General features: G+C 44.4%; 1 protein-coding gene across 2 annotated transcripts; it reads right to left on the reverse strand.

The window, feature by feature from the left end:
- Positions 1-14,561: 14,561 nt before the first annotated feature.
- LOC121292565 (heat shock-related 70 kDa protein 2-like) lies at positions 14,562-19,889 on the reverse strand. 2 transcript variants are annotated; one of them, XM_041214697.1, is made up of 3 exons: positions 19,607-19,721; positions 15,088-16,201; positions 14,562-14,640 (listed from the first exon to the last, which is right to left on the reverse strand). In XM_041214697.1, the coding sequence occupies exons 1-3, from the start codon at positions 19,704-19,706 to the stop codon at positions 14,562-14,564; spliced, it is 1,293 nt and encodes a 430-aa protein (XP_041070631.1). In that variant the 5' UTR covers positions 19,707-19,721. The 2 variants fall into 2 exon arrangements, with proteins under 2 accessions (XP_041070631.1, XP_041070630.1); XM_041214696.1 differs by having other exon boundaries at positions 14,562-16,201; positions 19,607-19,889.
- Positions 19,890-20,111: the final 222 nt, after the last annotated feature.

Here is a 20,111-nt window from a genome sequence, read left to right on the forward strand (position 1 = left end):
AGTGTAAATGAGCCACTTTATGAGCTCAAATTAGTTGTTAGTGTAGCTATTAGCACACTCAGGACTGTTCGGCAGGTGCTGCCCAATCGTGGAGTCACCAACAAGCACCCTTTTCTCCCGTAATATAAATTGTTGTAATCTTTAGCAATTTGGCATTCTTGGTGAGTGCAAAATGAAAAGATTCAGCAACATGTCTCTCTTTTCATCAAGATTCAAGTTCCGTACTACCAATTGGCTGTTGGTAAGGAAGTCTCACTGCAATTAGATAAACCTGGAGTACAATGTGTAGTTTTAGTTTCCATACCTAAGGAAGCATATACTTGCCTTAAAAAGGGTGCAAAGAAGATTCACTAGATTGATTACTGGGATGAGAAGACTGTCATATAAGAAGAGCTTTAGTAGAATAGGTCTATATTCCCTGGATTTTAGAAGAATAAGAGGTGATTTCATGATTTTTTTTTATTCATTCATGGGATGTGGGCTTTGCAGGCTCAGCCAGCATTTATTGCCCATCCCTAATTGCCCCTTGAGAAGGTGGTGAGCTGCCTTCTTGAACCATTGCAGTCTATGCAGTGTGGGTACACCCACAGTGCTGTTAGGGAGGGAGTTCCAGGATTTCGACCCAGCGACAGTGAAGGAACGGTGATATATTCCCAAGTCAGGATGGTGAAGTCAGGATGAAAACATAATATTCTTATAGGGCTTGACAGGGAAATACTGAGAGATTGTTTCCTCTGACTGAAGAATCTAGAACAGTTGCCGGGGGGGGAACAGTCTCAGAATAAGGGGTTGGCCATTTAGGACTGAGATGAGATGAAATTTTTTGAACTAAACTGTTGGGAATTTTTGGGGTTAGAGAGCTCAGTTCATAGATTTTTGGGACCAATGAAATCACAGGGTAAGGGATCGGGTGGGTAAGTGGAGTTCATGTCAAAGTTTAGCTATGATCTTATCGAATGGCGGAGCAGGCTTGAGCAGCTGAATGGCCTACTCCAGCTCCTATTTGATATGTTCTTATTATATCTGCAAGTAACTCACTCACTTCTCAAACCCTTGGTTCAAGGGATCCAGAAAAGTTCGAACTCTGGACAACGGCCTTTTCTCTTTAGTGTCTGGACTCGGCAGCAAACTGCAAAACAGAAACATGGATATTAAAATTGGCAGGAACGACAGCTGGACAGGTGGTGTGCCCTCGGTGTTACAATTAGAAGAAAAGAAAGCACTTGTATTTTTATAGAACCTTTCACAAACTCAGAGTGTCCCAAAACATTTTACAGTCAATAATTAGGAAGTGTAATCATTGTTACAAGATAGGAAGCATCAATAACAACAACTCACCAAGGCTCCTTCAACAGCACCTTGCAAACCCGTGACCTCTACCACCTGGAAGGATAAGGGCAGCTGACACATGGGAACACCACCACCTGGAAGTTCCCCTCCAAGCCAGTCACCATCCTGACTTGGAAATATATCGCCGTTCCTTCACTGTCACTGGGTCAAGATCCTGGAACTCCCTCCCTAACAGCACTGTGGGTGTACCTACACCACACGGACTGCGGCGGTTCAAGAAGGCAGCTCACCACCACCTTCTCAAGAGGCAACTAGGGATGGGAAATAAAAGCTGGCCCAGCCAGCGAAGCCCACATCCTGTGAACAAATTAAAAAACTAAGCTAATTTGCACACAGCAAGCTTCCACAAACAAAGTGTTTGTCTTTGTGATGTTGGATAAATATTCTCACTAACTACTTTTCTACTCATATAGCTCAATTTGGAGGAACCTGTTGGGTTCTTCAAAGTCTCCCACGCCCACGCTTTCTTGGTAAGCTCATTAACATTCTCAGACCTCGGGCAGAATTTTTAGCTCGGCATTCGGGCACATGCCCAACCCGCTCGAGTATAAAACAGTGTCTGATGATGTCGGGCAAGTGATATTTCGGTCGGTAAAATTCGGAGGTGCATCTGCTGACAATTAAGAGGGCATTTAAGCCCCTTAAAGTTCCAATTGTTCCCGATTTTCGAGGTCCGTCCAACCTTTGGGTTGGCGGACGGGCGAATCTGCCAGGCAGACTTTGCGTTTTGATGAAACCTCATCCCAAGAGTGGGAAGAGGTTTCCGTTATTAAATTTTAAAAAAATAAAAACGTTTGGACAGAATTTTCATCATCTATGTGTTCAGGTGACTGATTCTGATGCGTGGACAGTTTTCCTGGATTTTAAAATCTTTGATTGCTTTTAAATTCTTCAGCTCCCTGAGGTAGGTCTCTGCCTTCAGGGAGCTTTTGTTCCATGTGTTCCCCTGCACCCTCGTGTACATCAGCACCCGCCCTCTCACCCAGCCCCCCCGCTCTGGCAGCGCTGAGCATTTCAGTGTGCGTTTCATGCTGGTTGACCATTAATTGGCCAGGCAGCGTGAAATTGAGGTCGGGGGCCAATCGTGGCCGGCGGTCTGTTCCCTGGCCTGCCGATCGCACGCGCCTGCCGAATTAAAAATCCTGCCCTAAGAGACATTAGCATGTCACACTGCATTCCCGTTAGCTGTAAAATTTACACGCGCCCTCTACAGGCAAACCCACTTCATTGTCCCTGCCCAGGAAAAACCTGTAAAAACAGGAATTCCTATAAAATCGGAAGCAACAAAACTTACAACTGCTCTGGTGTACAACCTAAATTTGCCTAAATTCCTGACAGGCTCAACAAAGTGAATCCAGTAAACAGCAACTTGGGTCAGCTGTTTGTGTGTGTGATTTTTTTTTAAATACTGTGCAGAATTCTGTGAATTTCTTTGCCTGAGTGGAGGTCAGAAGTCATTGACCTCCACATTAAATCCACTGGTGCACAAAATGGTCTTGTTGCAATCATAAAGACAGTCGGGTGAATATTCTGTGAGCAAACCAGCAACAGCTCTTCAGTCCCTCACTGATGGGGGGCATTGTTATTGTCCACTTTTTCAACGAAGAATTCTTTTGGAAACAAGGTTACATCTCCTCTTTCAGTAATCTTTTTGTTATAGAGAAAGAACTTGCATTTCTGTAGCACCTTTCATGACCTGAGGACGCTCAGTACCAATGCTTAAGTACCAATCGAGTACCTTTGAAGTGTAATCGCTGGTGTAACTTAGGGAACAGGGCAGCCAATTTCTGCACAGCAAGATCCCAAAAAGAAACAATAGGATAATGATCAGATGATCTGTTTTTGTGATATTGATCAAGAAGGTAAATATTGGTCAGAACAATGAAGAGAAGGGATCTGGCCTGGTAAATTGGACTTCACGTTGGAATTAGTAACTGAGTCAGAAACAATGTCAAATTTCAAGACTGAATGGGAAAGGTGAATAAAGGAAAAGAGGTTAAAGGAGAACTTATATTTCTGTGGCACCTTTCACAAACTCATGATGTCCAAAAGTGCTTTACAGCTAGCAAAATGTTTTTTTTTAAATATAGTTAAGGTTGTAATGTAGGAAATGCGGCAGCCAAATTGCACACAGCAAGCTCCCATAATCAGCAATAAGATAATGACCAGGTCATCTGTACTTGTGATGTTGATTGAGGGATAAATATTGGCCAGGACACTGGGGAGAACCCCACTACTCTTTTTTGAAATAGTGCCAAAGGGTCTTTTATGTCCACCTGAGTGGACAGACCATTTAACGTCTGATCTGAAAGAGACGGTTTCCATACAATAGCAAAACAGGAAATCTTGTAAATACTCAGCCAGTCAGACTGTGGAGGTGACGCTTCAGCTCGATGACATTTTATCCTGACCTTCCATTCAGATCATCAAGCTGAAACATCAGCTCTGTTTCTCTCCATTGATGTTGCCCGACCTGCTGAGTATTTAGAGTCATTTACAGTCATAGAGCCATTTATGGCAGAGGAGGAGGCCATTCGGCTTATTGAATCCATGCCGGCTCTCCACGGAGCAATCCAGTCAGTCTCATTCACCCTCGCCATCCTCACAGCCCCGCATGCCTATTCCCTTCAAGAGCCCATCCAATTTCATTTCGAAATCATTGATCTTCTTCACTTCCACCACCCTCGTGGATAGTGACTTCCGGCTCATTGCCACTAGCTGCATAAAAAAGGTCTTCTTCACATTCCTCCTGCATCTCTTGGCCAAAGCTTTTCCAGCATTTTCTGTTTCTATTTCAGATTTCCAGCATTTTGCATTAGTATTGTCATGGGCCGGGATTTCCTGGCCCCGCCCATGGGGGACCCGAATCGAGCAGGATGGAAAATTTGATGAACCAGCGTAAATTCCAATGACTTTCAGTGGGAAAATCCTGGCCATGGTTTCTGTAGAGATGGTTTCTGCTGAAAATGGATTTGTAATTACACAGATTGCAAAAAAAATCAGGTCAAGTTGTTTAAGAAAGGTCAGTGTGTCACCACAAGAGCTGACACCTGTACTATTTATACAGACAGTGTGAAGAGTCCTTTATCCTTTCATGGGACGGGGGTGTCACTGTCAAGGCCAACATTTGTTGCCCATCCTTAATTGCCCTTGAACTGAGTGGCTTACAAGGTCATTTCAGAGGCAGTTAAGAGTCAACCACATTAGTCACGTGTAGGGCAGACCGGGTAAGGGCAGCAGATTTCCTTCCCTAAAGCACATTAGGGAACCAGATGGGTTTTTACAACAATCAATGGCAGTTTCAATGCCACCATTACTGAGACTAGCTTTCAGTTTCAGATTTTATTAATTGAATTTCACCATCTGCTGTGGTGGGGTTTGAACCCATAACTCCAGAGAACAAAACAGCATAAGATGTCGGAGCAGAAGTAAGCCATTCGGCCTATTGAGACTGCTCCGCCATTAAATGAGATCATGGCTAATCTGATCATCTCAACTCCAGAGCATTAGTTTGGGTCTCTAGATTACTGGTATAGTGACATTACCACTATGCCATCATCTCTCTAAAATACTAAATTTTCCCAGACTCATTCAATGAGCAGTGTTGTAGACTAGCGGCACACTTTCTCAATGCCCAGTCTCTATTACGTTAGCCAATGTCCGAAGGTCAGGTGTATCACAACTGACATCAAGTTCTCAGGTTTAGGCAGTGGCAGGGATCCCACTCATGTCCAGCTACCGCTACTGAAGGTACGCACCTGTAGACATTGTATGAGGGTTACAATGTCTGGGCTGTGATCCCCTCCACAGTCAAAATTCATCGTCTTGGCTTACACACATAAAAGGAAAGAGAAACAGAGTTAATGTTTCAAGTCCAATATGATTCTTCTTTGGAACTGTCATCTTCTTTCGAAGAAGAGTCATACGGACTTGAAGCATTAACTCTGTTTTTCTCCTTCCACAGATGCTGTCAGGCCTCCTGAATTTTTCCAGCACTTTCTGTTTTTATTTCAGATTTCCAGCAACAGCAGTATTTTGCTTTTATTACACATAAAAGGAAAGCTACTTTAATGAGATGAAGGATAGTACAGTGTTCAGTCAGGTTCCACCAGCAACTCCACCTAAGATCAGCCAGTCAGCACAGGTTGACCCCAGGACCCAGTGAGGTCTGGTGTGTACAGTCCTGTATCCAATCATCATCTGGTCAAGCAGGCTCCACCTGTCTGCCTGTTTTGCTTCTGTAACTGGGACAGAGTTAAAGAACCCACACTAAGTTTGATGAAAAGCACAAAACCCTTTTGCTGTCCTGACAGGATTCCTTCCTCAACCTCTATCAACCAAAATAGCAATAAATGAATCAGCCACTCAGTTCACTGTTGTTGGGACTTTGCCATGCTCAAAATGGTTGGTTCGCTTATCGTACATCACAACAGCAGCTGTTCAATAACGCTTCTGGGAGAGGTCATTAAACTGCAATCTAAACAACACTAACAACAACCTGTATTTACATAGCTCCTTTAACAAAGCAAAAACGTCCTAAGGGGCTTCACAGGAGCATTCTCAAACATTGTATGACACTGAGTCCCACAAAGGGATATTAGGACACGTGAGCAAAAGCTTGATCAAAGAGATAGGTTCTAAGGAACGTCTTAAAGGAGGAAAGTCAGGTAGAGAGGTAGAGAGGCAGAGACATGTAGAGAGGGAATCCCAGAACTTGTGGCCCATGCAGCTGAAGGCATGGCCACCAATGGTGGAGCAATAAAAATTTAAGATGCACAAGAGGCCAGAATGAGAGGAGCACAGAGAGCTTGGAGGGTTGTGGGTCTGGAGAAGATTACAGAGATAGGGAGGGGTGAGAAATGAGAATTTTAAAATCGATGTGTTGACGGACAGAAATGAAAACTCTTTCAAACCACACCAGATGATGCTTAGAGACATGAACAGAATCTCTGTCAGTCCTTTCCTGAAATGCTTGACTGAACAACCCTATAGAGGAGGAAGGCTGCAGGCATTATGTGGGACTGAACAAGTCACATACCTGACTAACTCAAGTGTGTTTGTGTCATCCTTCCAGACCCACTGTGCAGGTACTGCTGCAATCAGCTGCAAAATACAAATTGTCCAATTATGAAAAGGAATACATGATATTCTCAGCAGGATATCAAAGAATATCCAATCAAAGGTAAGCATATCAGCAGTCCACCCTAGTGTTGCCAACCATCCAGGATTGTCCTGGAGTCTCCAGGAATTGAAGATTAATCTCCTGGGAACTGCTCGGAGCAAAAACCCAGGAGAAAAATCATAGAAATATTAAACAAAATTGAGCTTCTTTCATTTTCTTTCAAACTTTTTGTCTATCAATTATAAAATATTGGAGATGGCAAAAATAGGTTGTTTGACAGCTAGAATTAATCCTATTGGATAACAAAAGCTCAGTTCCATTTCCCTTGGCTATGAAAAGACAGTGCCCCTGGAGGGCAGACCAAAGAAAGCAGTGCCAGGCTGCGGCAATTCGAGGTCGGAGGTCAAATCTACAGTTGGCACCCCCATATACACCATATCCAACATCGCTTTCTATTCAAGTCAATCCTCCCCCGGGGTGTATAATGGGTAAAGAGGATCAGCCCTGGGGGATATAATGGGTGAGGGGCAGTGGGGGGTGGCGCTGGCCTCAGTGTGTATAACAGGTGATTAACCTCCCTGGGATATTTAATGGCCACGTGATATCCTCTGGGGTGTATCACGAGTGACTGTCAGCGTATAACAGCAGCCCTAGGGTGTATAACAGGGTGATCCTCCCTGGGCTGTATAAGTGGTGGGTGATTAACCTTGGAGTTTATTATGAGTGACCCTAGGTTTATCAGAAGTGACTGTGGGTGTATTACGGGTAGTCCCTGCTCTATATAACAAGGAAGATGATCCTCCCTTGGCAGCCACTCTTTGCAATGTTTGTGATATATTACCCATGGCTATTGTGTTCACCTACATAACAGTCACCACCATTCAAGTAAAGTAATTCAAAGAATCCTTTTTATTCCTTCTTGGGATGTGGATTGCTGGTTAGGTCAGCATTTATTGCCCAACCTAATTGCCCTTGAGAAGATGGTGGTGAGCCACCTTTTTGAATCGCTGCAGTCCCTGTGGGATAGGATAGTCCACAGTGCTGTCAGGGAGAAGTTCCAGGGTTTTGATCCAGAGGCAGTGATGGAACGGCGATATAATTCCAAGTGAGAAGGTATATGGCTTGCAGGGGAATTTGCAGGTGGTGGTGATCCCATGTGTCTGCTGCCCTGTCCTTATAGGTGGTAGTGGTTGTGGTTTTGGAAGGTGCTATCTAAGGAGGCTTGGCTTGGTGAGTTCCTGCAGTGTATCTTGTAGATGGTACACACACTGTGCTGCCACTGTGCGTCGGTGGTGGAGGGAGTGAATGTTTGTGGATGTGGTGCCAATCAAGCGGGGCTGCTTTGTCCTGGATGGTGTCAAGCTTCTTGAGTGTTGTGGGAGCTGCACTCATCCTGGCAAGTTGGGAGTATTCCATCACACTCCTGACTTGTGCTTTGTAGATGATGGACAGGCTTTGGGGAGTCAGGAGGTGAGTTATTCTCTGCAGGATTCCTAGCCACTGACTTGCTCTTGTAGCCACAGTATTTATATGGCTAGTCCAGTGCAGTTTCTGGTCAATGGTAACTCCCAGGATGTTGATGTTTGGGGATTCAGCGATATTAATGCTGTTGAATGTCAAGGAGAGATGGTTAGATTCTCTTTTGTTGGAGATGGTCATTACCTGGCACTTGTGTGGCACAAATACTACTTGCCACTTTTCAGTCCAAGCTTGAATGTTGTCCAGGCCTTGCTGCATACAGTATCTGGAGTTGAAAATGGTACTGAACAACTTGAGTTCAGCTCTTTATTTCATGTTTGGACCAAGGCCGTAGAGGTCCAGAGTCAAGTGGCCCTGGTGGAACCCAAACTCAGTCGGTTATTGCTGAGTAAATGCCGCTTGATAGCACTGCCAATGACAGCCTCAGACATTACAATGTGAGTATCTTTTAACAAAGGCAAGCGCTGTTTTTTTTATGAGTCCTTTTTCTAAGACATTGCTACACAAGAGCTCAGGGTCATGTAGTCTTCGGGTAAAGTGGGATGAGAGGAAAGGATATAAAATTAACAGGTACAAAGACCTCAAAAAAGTCAATCTTCATTTTACAGGCACCCAGTCTACTCTCCTTTTATGTAACACAACGGTTTATATTATTTGTAAAAATTGAAGAATAAAGATTTATATTTCTGTAGTGCTTATCACAACCCCAGGATGTTCCTAAGTGCTTTACTGCCAATGAAGCTGTAGCTACTGTTGTACTGTAGGAAATACAGCAGCCAATTTGCGCACAGCAAGCTCTCACAAACTGCAACGTGATAATGATCAGATTTTTTTTTGGTTGAGGGGTAAATATTGGCCAGGAGACTGGGGAGAACTCTCCTGCTCTTCAAAATAGTACCATGGCATCTTTTACATCCATCTGAGAGACCAGATGGCATTGCGTTTTAACATGTTATCAAAATACAGGACCTCCAACAGTGCAGCACTCCCTCTGTACTGAACTGGAGTGTCAGTCTGGATTACGTGCTCAAGGCTCTGGAGTGGGACTTGAAGCAGAAAAGTAAAGTTGTCGGGATACATGAGATTCTCTGCAGAATAGCCTGAGGCTGGGAAATTGAAAATTGAAGCATTACAATGCACTACACTTACACGAGGGTGTAATTACAGCATGACAAGTTTACATAGGGAGTTTCCATTATAAATGTGGCCAGAGGAACTTATGGGAACACATGAACACATGAATCCAGCCTGACCCACACAATGCTGGTACATTGAACTTGAACTCCCCACACCAACCAAAGCCATGTGATTGTCTGGAAGTAGTGAAAAAATCCATGTATGTGACTGTTTCTTCTCCCTAATATTTTCTAATTGGAACAATCAGTCAACTGCATCACAATTTATTCCTGTTATTGTCTTATAAACTTAATCAAATCGCCCCTTTATCTTCACTTCTCTAAACTCTTTTACCCTACTTTGATAACTAAGATGCTTTACTGGAGACTTGCCTACTCGCCCTCCTCTGCACCCTTTCCAAGTCTCCAGATCACGCACCATGCGAGGACATCACAGCTGGACCCTTTCCATCAGCTCCTAACCCTAATCTGCACCAGGTGGACTGCAGGGGTTCAAGAAGGCAGATCGCACCACCTGCTCAAGGGCAGTTAGGGATGGGCAATAAAAAAAAACTATTCCAAGTGACATCTCACCACGGTTACCGGGTTTAGGTTTTAAGATTAGGGTTAGGGTTGGTGATTAAGGTTAGGTTTTAGAGTTAGGGTTAGCGATTTGGATTAGGTTTTAGGGTGAGGGTTTAGGGTTAAGGTTAATAGTTAGAGTTAGTCTCACGGTGTTGCGAGTAGAGCAGATGGTTAGGTTTTAAACCCGCTGTTTTTCATTAAGGTGGATCGATAACAGCCCGCTAGTGACATCGCCAGTTGTGGAGCGGAGTGAGAGAGCGAGGAGTCTCCTCATCGGGAAGGGTTACCCCCAGCTCCTTCCCCACTCGCCTCGGCCTGCCCTGCGGCTCCTCTCGGAATACTTTCCCTCTCGCTCACCTTTTCCAGATTGAGGTGCCCGTCCATCCCTCCCAGGCAGGCAGCAGCCGCAACTCCAGACAGCCTGTTGTTTACACCGGTATCCTGGCAACCGCTGTGAGTAACAATTCCAGCAGCGCAGTCAACTCTGAGAGCGCAGTGTGAGTACCCAGCGGGGATTGACAGTAATAACCTCCCCGCCTCGGGGATTGAGTGATAACCCCCGGGGTAGTGGGGGTGGGGGTGGAGGTGAAAGTAACACCACCCCCCCTACCCCTTAACCACCCCCACTCCCCCTCTCCCCCCAAATCTCCAAGTAATGAGTAACCCCGGGAGCGGGGAGCAATGAGCTCAGTGAGTAACCACCGGAGATTGACAGTAATAACCCCAAGGGGAGAGTAACCCACCCCTCACCGCCCCCGGATTGAGTGATGACCCCAGGAGAGAGTAGAGTAAACCCCTCCCTCCCTGGGAAAAAGTAACACCTCTCCCGCACCCACCCCCACCACCCCCCCCCCCCCCCCCCACCACACACACACCCCCAACAGGGATTGAATAATTACCTCAGGGAGAGTACCTGGGGCGAGAGCAACTCCAGGGATTGCGCGAGTACAGAAACAGGATTTAATCAGATGAATGAGTGGCTGGCAAGATGATGCGGGGGCGGGCTTTAGTTCCTTGGGGTATTGAGACCAGGTCTAGGGGAGACTGGCCTGCACAAACTGGACAGGTTGCAGCTGAACAGAGCCAGGGACTGAGTTCCTTACTGGGTGTTCTGCTCGTGCTGATGGGGAGGGTGTGGGAATCAGGAAATAATACTTAAGAGGAATAGCAAGGTGCACAGAATACTGGGAAAAACAGCTAGCACTAGGTTAGTGAGCAGTAAGTTAATATGTGGGGTCAGAGTAAAGGAGAAGTTATAGAGTCTAATCAGGGTTACAGTGCATATATGTGAATGTACAGAGTTGTGGTAAATAAGATTGGTGAGTTACAGGCACAGATTGCCATGTGATAGCTCAAAGAAGGGCAGGACTGGGTGTTAAATATCCCTGGATACAAGATGCTCATGAAAGATAGGAATGGAAGAAAAGGGGGAGGGGTGGGTGTATTAATAAAGGCAAGCATTGCAGTGCTGGAGAAAAGATGTCCCAGAGGGTTCAAGGACAGAATCTATTTGGCTACAGCTAAGGATTAAAGAAGGTGCAACAATATTGCTTGATGTAGTCTATATGCCACCAACAAGTGGGAAGGATGTCGAGGAACAAATTTGCAAAGAAATTACAGAGAAGTGCAAAAATTATAACAGTAATTATAATGGGGGACTTTATCCAAATATAGACTGGGATCATCATAATGTAAAGGGTAGAGCAGGGCAAGAGTTCCTAAAGTGTGTTCAGGAAACTTTTCTTCAGCAGTATGCTTTCAGTCCAATGGGGAAGGAGGCATTGCTAGACCTGAGGTAGGCCAGGTGGATCAAGTGTCAGTAGACGAACACTTAGGGGACAGTGATCTTTGTATCAGAAGGTTTAGGGTAACTATGGAAAAGGACAGAACAATCCGGAATAAGAATAATTAACTGGGAGAAAGCCAAATTCAGTCTGTTAAGAGCAGATCTGGATAAACTGGAGTCAAAGGGTGGCAGGAAAAACAGTAGCTGCTCAATGGGCTATCTTAAAAAAAAGGTTCAGGCACAGTCAAAGTATATTCCTTCGAAAGAGAAAGGTAGGGCAAACAAATCCAGAGCTCCCTGGATGACAAAGGAGATAGGGATTAAAATAAAGAAGAAAAAGTGTGCCTATGACAGGTGTCAGGTAGAATATACAATTGAAAACCAAGCTGAATGTAGAAGTTTCAGAGGAGAGGTGAAGAAGCAAGTAAGTGTGGCAAAGAGGGAGTATGAAAAGAGACTGGAACTAACATAAAAGGGAATCTCAAAGTCTTCTATAGGCATTCAAATAGTAAATGGGCGATAGAGGAGGAGTAGGGACCAATAGGGACTGATTAGGGACAAAAACAGGGTTTACACATGAAGACAGGAGGCATAGCTGAGGTACTAAATGAATACATTGCGTCTATCTTTATGAAGGAAGCAGACACTAACCAGGCAACGGTAAAAGAGGAGGTAATTCAAACACTAGATGGGTTGGACAGGTAAGGCTTGTAAGCACTGGAGTTTAGAAGGGTAAGAGGTGACTGGGTCGAAACCTTTAAAATCCTGAGGGGTCTCAACAGGGTGAATGTGGAGAGGGTGTTTCCTCTTTTGGGAGAATCTAGAACTAGGGGTCACGGTTTAAAATTAAGGGGTCGCCCATTAAAGACAGAGAATTTTTTTCTCTCAGAGGGTCATGAGTCTTTGGAACTCTCTTCCTCAAAAGGTGGTGGAAAGCAGAGTCTTTGAATATTGTTAAGGCAGAACGAGATAGATTCTTGATTAACGAGGGGCTGAAAGGTTATCAGGGATAGATGGGAGGTTACAATCAGATCAGCCATGATTTTATTTAATAGCGAAGCAGGCTTAAAGGCTTTCCCTTTGGCCTGGCTGCAGCCCATTCATGTCCAGTTACTCATCACATGGTAATCCCAACTCCAAAGCTGTCCCTAAGCCATGTGCAGTGACAGTATCTGAGCTAGCGGCTGAGTGTTATGTGGGAGTCCAGATAGTGAGTGTTGGCTACTCGTTCATGGTGGATGGTGACTACAGTAAACCTACATGAAGCCTCACCTCACCTCCAAGCATCCTCACTGGATACTAATTAGGATTTTCTTAGCCTTAAGTTGTTAACACCAATTATAGTGCCTTTCATGTCACCTTCTGCTTAGGTTACTTAACTCAGTGGAGTAGGAATTAAAACACATATAAAAGTAGCAACTTCTTCAATTATGTCAGGTCCCATCTCTAGAAACTCTGCTCCAGACAGCACTGAACTAAGGTTGTCTTTATTTTTTTTGTTTTTTTTTAAAACGTTTCACATCTGGGTTAAATGCAATGAATCAAAATACATGTAAACAAAAAAAACAACAAGAATTTTTGTTAAGCAAAAAACAGAATACTGTGGATACTGGAAAACTGAAATAAAAACAGAAACTGCTGGAAATACTCAGCAGATCTGGCAGTATCTGTGGAGTGAGAAACAGAGTTAATGTTTCAGGTCGATGACCTTTCATAAGAACTTAGAAAAGTTAGAAATGTAATAGAATGCGTGTTTCTGATTTGCTATTATTTACACTTTCAGAGAGCAGTACCCCTGCTCTAGGCACGTCTTTTGTTGCTATCCCTTCCCCTTCACCACTCCCTCTGGCCCTGGAAGACTCACTCTTCTGTTATTCAATCTCTCCTATCTTCCCCCCTATCACAGACCTTCCTTTGTTCTTGTCCCACCCACCCTTGCTCAAAACCTATGACATCTCTAACTTTTTCCAGTTCTGATGAAAGGTCACAGACCTGAAATGTTAACTCCTTTTGTCATTTCCACAGATGCTGCCTGACCTGCTCAGCGTTTCCAGCATTTTGTTTTTATTTAAGGATTTTTGTTTAGTAAAATAAATAAGGAACACAGAAATAGTTGAAGATAACAGACAAAGTTTTACATCCACAGACAGCTATCACATTCTTATAACCAGTTAACTATAATGTTTTGCAGCAAAGCTATACTTTCATCTAAAACATGCTGTTGTAAAGACAAGTAACTTTGATCTCTGCAACTTATCGTTGTTCCACAAGGAACAATGAATAACATTGCTCCATTGCATTACACAGAAGGTTTAGATCTATTCCAACAGTTTCATGAACACATGCAATACTCTTATTGCAGCAGTCCACAGATTGAAGCTCAATCATTAAAGGGGTGTAGTTAATGTTCTCCAACAGTACAGAAGGGTTACAATTCCTCTGACACCATAATAAAGAACGGATGTAGTTCCTCTTCCCCTTCCAGAAATACAGTAAAGCTGTAATCCCTCCACCAATAGTTCCCACTCCCTCAATAAAAAGGCCTCTGTCCCTCCTCCCCATCAGTTGTTTTACAAGTGATGAGACTATGTAGAAGCAAAATTTTTCTTTACTGCACATTTGCCAAGTTGTGACTGAAAATGATGGCATCTTTTTTATTGGTTATTTAAATGTTTTCCCCAAATTAAGCTAACAATACATTCCTTATTCTGTTAAGGGACAGGGTTCCACCAAAAGAAGTTGTGGGTTCATTGTGGTGGGATCTCTACTGATTGTATTCATTCTTCCCTTATCTGAATCCACTCTGTTTGATAACTGTGCAAATTTCATTAGAATAAACACATGTTTAAGTTTGTGAAGAAACCCATTGAGAATTAAAAGTGGAAAGACAATGGGCCGATATGGATCATAATCGGGTCATGAACTCTGGTAGTTAATCTACAATAAGCTAATGCTCCTCAGATATTTCACACTGCAAGATAACTAAACTGTTGAGTAACTTGTCAATGCACTATCACATATTCCCTCCTTCCTTCTACAATACTGAACTGATCTGGAAACTAAGCAGCAGTTAGTAACTCGAGCCAAACGTCTTAAAATTTTCCAGTGTCCCTACCCACTTCACTCAGTCAACTTCTTCAATTGTGGGTCCAGACACATTGCCAGGGGCGGAGCTACTGCCAGGCCCTCCAGGCACGCCAGCACAAGGACATCGAAAGAATTTGGCTATTGGCTTGCAGACTTTCTCCAGCTCTTTCTGCTGGTGCTCATACTCTTCCTTCTCTGCTGTCTGGTTTCTTTCTAGCCAGCTGAGGACCTCCTGACATTTCGCAAGGATACTACTCTTTTCCTGATCAGTGACTTTTCCTTTCAACTTCTCATCTTGTAAAACCTGCTTCACGGTGTATACATAGGTCTCTAGGGCATTTCTGACAGTCACTCTTTCTCGGTTAGACTCATCCTCCATCTTGTAGCGCTCCGCATCCTGTACCATGTGCTCAATCTCCTCTTTGCTCAGCCGTCCCTTGTCATTGGTGATGGTGATCTTGTTTTCTCGACCTGTACTCTTGTCCACAGCTGAAACATTCAGGATGCCGTTGGCATCTATGTCAAAGGTCACCTCTATCTGTGGAATTCCACGGGGAGCTGGTGGAATATTAGAAAGGGCAAACTTGCCAAGCAGATTGTTGTCTTTGGTCATTGCCCTCTCACCCTCGAAAACCTGAACAAGGACACTGGTCTGATTCTCTGAATAAGTGGTGAAGGTCTGAGTCTGCTTGGTGGGGATAGTAGTGTTTCGTTTAATGAGGGAAGTCATGACACCACCAGCTGTTTCAATACCTAGAGACAGGGGAGCAACATCCAACAACAAGAGATCCTGCACATTTTCAGACTTATCACCTGTTAAAATAGCCGCCTGTACAGCAGCACCATAAGCCACAGCTTCATCTGGATTGATGCTCTTGTTCAGCTCCTTCCCATTGAACAAATCTTGAAGCAGTTTCTGGATTTTAGGGATCCTCGTGGAGCCTCCTACAAGAACAATGTCCTGAATCCGAAACTTGTCAATTTTTGCATCACGAAGGGCTTTTTCAACAGGCTCCAGTGTGGCCCGGAACAGATCATTGTTCAGTTCCTCAAACCGGGCCCTTGTGATGGATGTATAGAAATCAACCCCTTCGTACAGAGAGTCAATCTCAAGGCTGGCTTGTGTACTTGAGGAAAGGGTCCTCTTCGCACGCTCACAAGCCGTACGCAGACGTCTTACTGCTCGCTTGCTCTGAGAGATATCCTTCTTAAATTTCCGTTTAAATTCCTCAATGAAATGGCTTACCATGCGATTGTCAAAATCTTCTCCTCCCAGATGAGTATCTCCAGCAGTGGACTTGACTTCAAAGATACCGTCCTCAATGGTAAGAACAGAAACATCAAATGTTCCACCTCCCAAATCAAAGATGAGGACATTGTGCTCACCAGATCCTGCTTTGTCTAGTCCATAAGCAATGGCAGCTGCAGTTGGTTCATTGATAATCCTCAGCACATTTAAAGCAGCAATGGTTCCAGCATCTTTGGTCGCTTGTCTTTGGCTATCATTAAAATAAGCTGGCACAGTGATTACAGCATTCCTCACGGCAGTGCCCAGGAATGCTTCTGCGATCTCCTTCATTTTGGTGAGCACCATCGAGGAAATCTCCTCAGCAAAGAAAGTCTTCTGTTCTCCTTTGTACTCCACCTGAATTTTGGGTTTCCCTCCATCATTAATCACTGGGGAAAGATGAATGAAGACATTTTTAATAAGCGAAATGTCAAATGAACACACTCTTTCGTTCCAGTTCTTAATAAGAATAATTGTAATCTCCCAATGTCAAGTACCTCCCCTTACAGGACAAGTGGTAAGACATGCTCACAGCCCTCCCCTGCCAATTTTAATCTATAACCATCTGAACACGGTGTGGCCAAGAAAGGCCTCACGTTCTGGCATCTTTGACTTTCCCTCCCTTCCTTGGGCAAAGCAATTGGTCGTCAGAGAATAGGTGCTAACAGCACAGATGTTGCAATTTGGCCCATTATGTATGTGCTCTTTCCTGTAGCAGTCCAAAACTAATTTTACTGTCCTGCGTTCTCCCTCTGTATAAACTCAGCTTCAAACATTTATATATTTTTCCTTGAAAAATGTAACAGTGTCTGTTCCAGCCAGTTATTTGTTTATTCCCTCTAACAACTCTCTGCATAAAGAATCTTCACAACATTTCTCCTCGTTTTCACTGGCTGGTGTAAATTGACACTGACTCCTAAGCCAGTGAAAATAGTCCTTCTCTACTCACTTAATCAGCATCTGTTAAGTCTCCTAGCATCTTATGTACCTGCACTCACACTTTCAGGGAATCATGCATTTTAAGCCAGAGCATTTTTCCAGATCCATCAGCATCTATCCGTCAGTGTAAAGTTCCATTCCTGTTTTTTCCTTCCAAAGTGTATCATTTTGGAGTTCCACATTAAAATTGCATTTGTCACTAATCTGTCTATGTCCTGCTAAACTCTTTATAGCCCTTGCTATTTGAAAAACTCTTATTGTTGTATCATCAGCAAATTGTGATCCCTATGCCCAAGTTCAAATCACCTACGTAGACAACAAGAAACAAGAAAGTGAACCTTGCACTGGTTCCTAAGGTACACTACTTCCAACTCTTCTCCAAAGTAAGCAACCAGGTCTTTCTCTCCTGACCATCAACACATTTTCTATCCATGGTTCATTTCTTCTTACACCATGTACTTAACATTTTGCAACAAACTCCTGTGGGACATCTAATCATCTGCTTTCTTAAAAATCCATATAGATGTCAATATTTATTGTATCGTTTTCCCATTACCTACTTGTCACTGTTTCAAGAACTGTAGGGATCCTTATAATTTCAGCAGAAACCCCAGAGAAAGAGGGGAAAAAAGACTGGAGTGGGAGAAGTGGAGGAGAGTGGAAGAGGGATGTTGAGAGGTGAAAAGGAGAGAGGGAAAGGAGGATTGTCTAGGAGAAAGGAAATGAGAAGGTTTACCTTTTGTCTACCTTGTATTTGAGAGGCTGACTGTCTTTAATGCCCAGATCATGTATTACACTGTTTCCTGAAGGCAAAATGTGGGGTGGAGAAGGAAAGAGCATTATTCACCTTTCTGTATTGCACTGTTGCTGTCTTTTGTCTTTTTAATGTTTCCAAGCATGCATACTATTTTTTGGTTATGTGATCCAGTTATGTCATGCCACCTGAAGATGCAGTATCAATGGAATGTTACCACCACACAAGATCTTTAATAACTATACTGGTGTTCATATCAGGTACGGGATCTATCACCAATGACGGAGCTACCTTGAGATGACCAAGAACCAATGCCAGAAGAGACTTATCGTGGAAAACCTCACATCTCACAGCATGGTTCACCATGCCTTCCAGGAGTCATCAGAATCACTGTAGCCTTGAATCTCTTCACTTTGGGCTCCTTCCATAGATTAGCTGTGGACCTTGGTGGTGTATCGCAAGCAGCTGCTCACGATTGCATCTCACAAGTTACTCATGTCCTCTTTACAATTCATCCAATTCCATACACAGATTGCCTCCCAGGCACAAAGGGTTTCACCTCCATCGTGATATTTGTGCAGGTTTAGGGCATCATCGATTGAAGCCATGTGACTATCAAAACACCCAATGCCTGGTTTGTGAGATTCATCAACAGGAAGAGCTTTCACTGTCTCAGCGCTCAACTGGTCTGTGGCTACAACAAGAGCTTTGTACGCTCGCTTTCCTGGCAGCTGTCATGACTCCTTCATTCTCCTCCAGTCCAGAGTGCAGCAACTCTTAATTCCACCACCTAAACTCTGTGGGTCAATTCTAAGTAACAAATGATAGCCCTTGAAGAGATGGCTACTTACCCTCTGCAAGAACCCAACACAGAGGCAGAAGCATTACAACCATAGCCATCTGCTCACTAAGACAACGACTGAGCAGGCCTCAGGCTTCCGAAGATGTGATTCGGGTGTCTGGACCGGTCGGGTGGCACCCTGCAGTACACTCGTGTGAGGATCTCCTGCATGGTGGTGGCCTGCTGTGTTCTCCATAACATGGCCCTCCAGAGAGGCGTGGACCTTGAAGAGCGTGAAGCACTGGAACAGCACAGCTTATAGGAAGAAGTGGAGAAGGAAGAGAAAGATGAAGGACATAGAGTTGCACAGTGAGTTGGCAAAAAAAATCCTTTAGGATGTCCTGCGATCACTGTATACGTGCAGATGGTTTATTTAAATTGTATCAAACATTCATCACTGATTCATCACACCAATTCTGGTGTAGATACAAATCAACCAAAACACTGTATCTTAAAACACACAAAGTCTTGTTCCCCTATCACTCCCTGACCTACACTGACTCCAGGCCAGCAACATCTTAATTTTTAAATTCTCATCCTTGTTTTCAAATCTCTCCATAGTCTTGCCCCTCCCTATCTCTGTAATCTCCTCCAGCCACACATCTTTCCGATATCTCTGTGCTCCTCTAATTCTAGTTTCTTGAGCATCCCTGATTTCAATCGCTGCATTGTTCAGCTACCTGGGTCCTAAGCTCTGGGATTCCCTCCCAAAACATCACCACCTCTCACTCTACCTGCTTTCCTCCTTTAAGACTATCTTTAAAACACACCTCTTTGACAAAGCTTTTTGATCATCTGACCTAATATTTCTTTATGTGGCTCAGTGTGAAATTTTGTTAGATAAAATTGCCAGGACATTTTACACCACAATAAAGACACCATATAAATGCAGGTGGTTGTTATGGTGCTATATGAATCTAAGAGGTTGTTTGGCATTGTGTAAATACAAGAGGTTCTTAAGGCGCCATGTAAATGCAGGTGGTTGCTAAGGCACCATATAAATGCAGGTGGTTGTTAAGGCACCATATAAACTCTGGAGGCTAAGGCGCTATATAAATGCAGGTGGTGGTAAAGGCGCCATATAAATTCTGACGGTTATTAAGGTGCTATATAAATGCAGGTGGTTGTTAAAGCGCTTACATAAATGCAGGTGGTTGTTAAGGCGCCAGATAAATGCAGGTGCTTGTTGCTGGCTAGAGTTGCCGCCTGCCATTTCATGCCCTGGGTCTCACCCCCCCATCCCATCCTCACCCCGCTCACCGGTGAATGGCCAGAGCTTCATGTCGGTCTGCACTATCGGGTCGTCGAAGGTGCGGCCGATCAGCCTCTTGGCGTCGAAGACGGTGTTGGTGGGGTTCATGGCCACCTGGTTCTTGGCGGGGTCGCCGATCAGGCGCTCGGCGTCGGTGAAGGCCACGTAGCTCGGGGTGGTGCGGTTCCCCTGATCGTTGGCGATGATCTCCACCTTGCCGTGCTGGAAGACGCCGACGCACGAGTAGGTGGTGCCCAGGTCAATGCCGACCGCCTGCGAGCGGCCCGCCATGGCGCCGGGATAACGGGCAGGCCGAGCTGAATGTGACGGGGGGGGTGGGGAAGGGGGGGAAAGGGAGCGGGAGCGGGCGCCACGCGGCTGTCCGTTTCTCTGCTCGAGCTCTTTATATCCAGCCCGCCGCCATTTTAACTTGCCGCTTCACACCCCGTCTGGCCAATCAGAGCACAGCATTTTGTACAGCCGGGCACGTGGGGGAAAGACGTGTCCGGACCG

The sequence above is a fragment of the Carcharodon carcharias genome, chromosome 20, assembly GCF_017639515.1.
Source record: "Carcharodon carcharias isolate sCarCar2 chromosome 20, sCarCar2.pri, whole genome shotgun sequence".
NCBI classification, from domain to species: domain Eukaryota; kingdom Metazoa; phylum Chordata; class Chondrichthyes; order Lamniformes; family Lamnidae; genus Carcharodon; species Carcharodon carcharias.

Excerpts from the sequence above, each read along its gene's own strand:
- LOC121292565 (XM_041214696.1), bottom strand. The coding sequence starts at position 19,889 with ATGGCGGGCCGCTCGCAGGCGGTCGGCATTGACCTGGGCACCACCTAC. Across the intron at positions 16,202-19,606 it reads GAAGCTCTGGCCATTCACCG|TGATTAATGATGGAGGGAAA; the intron begins GTGAGCGGGGTG and ends ATCTTTCCCCAG.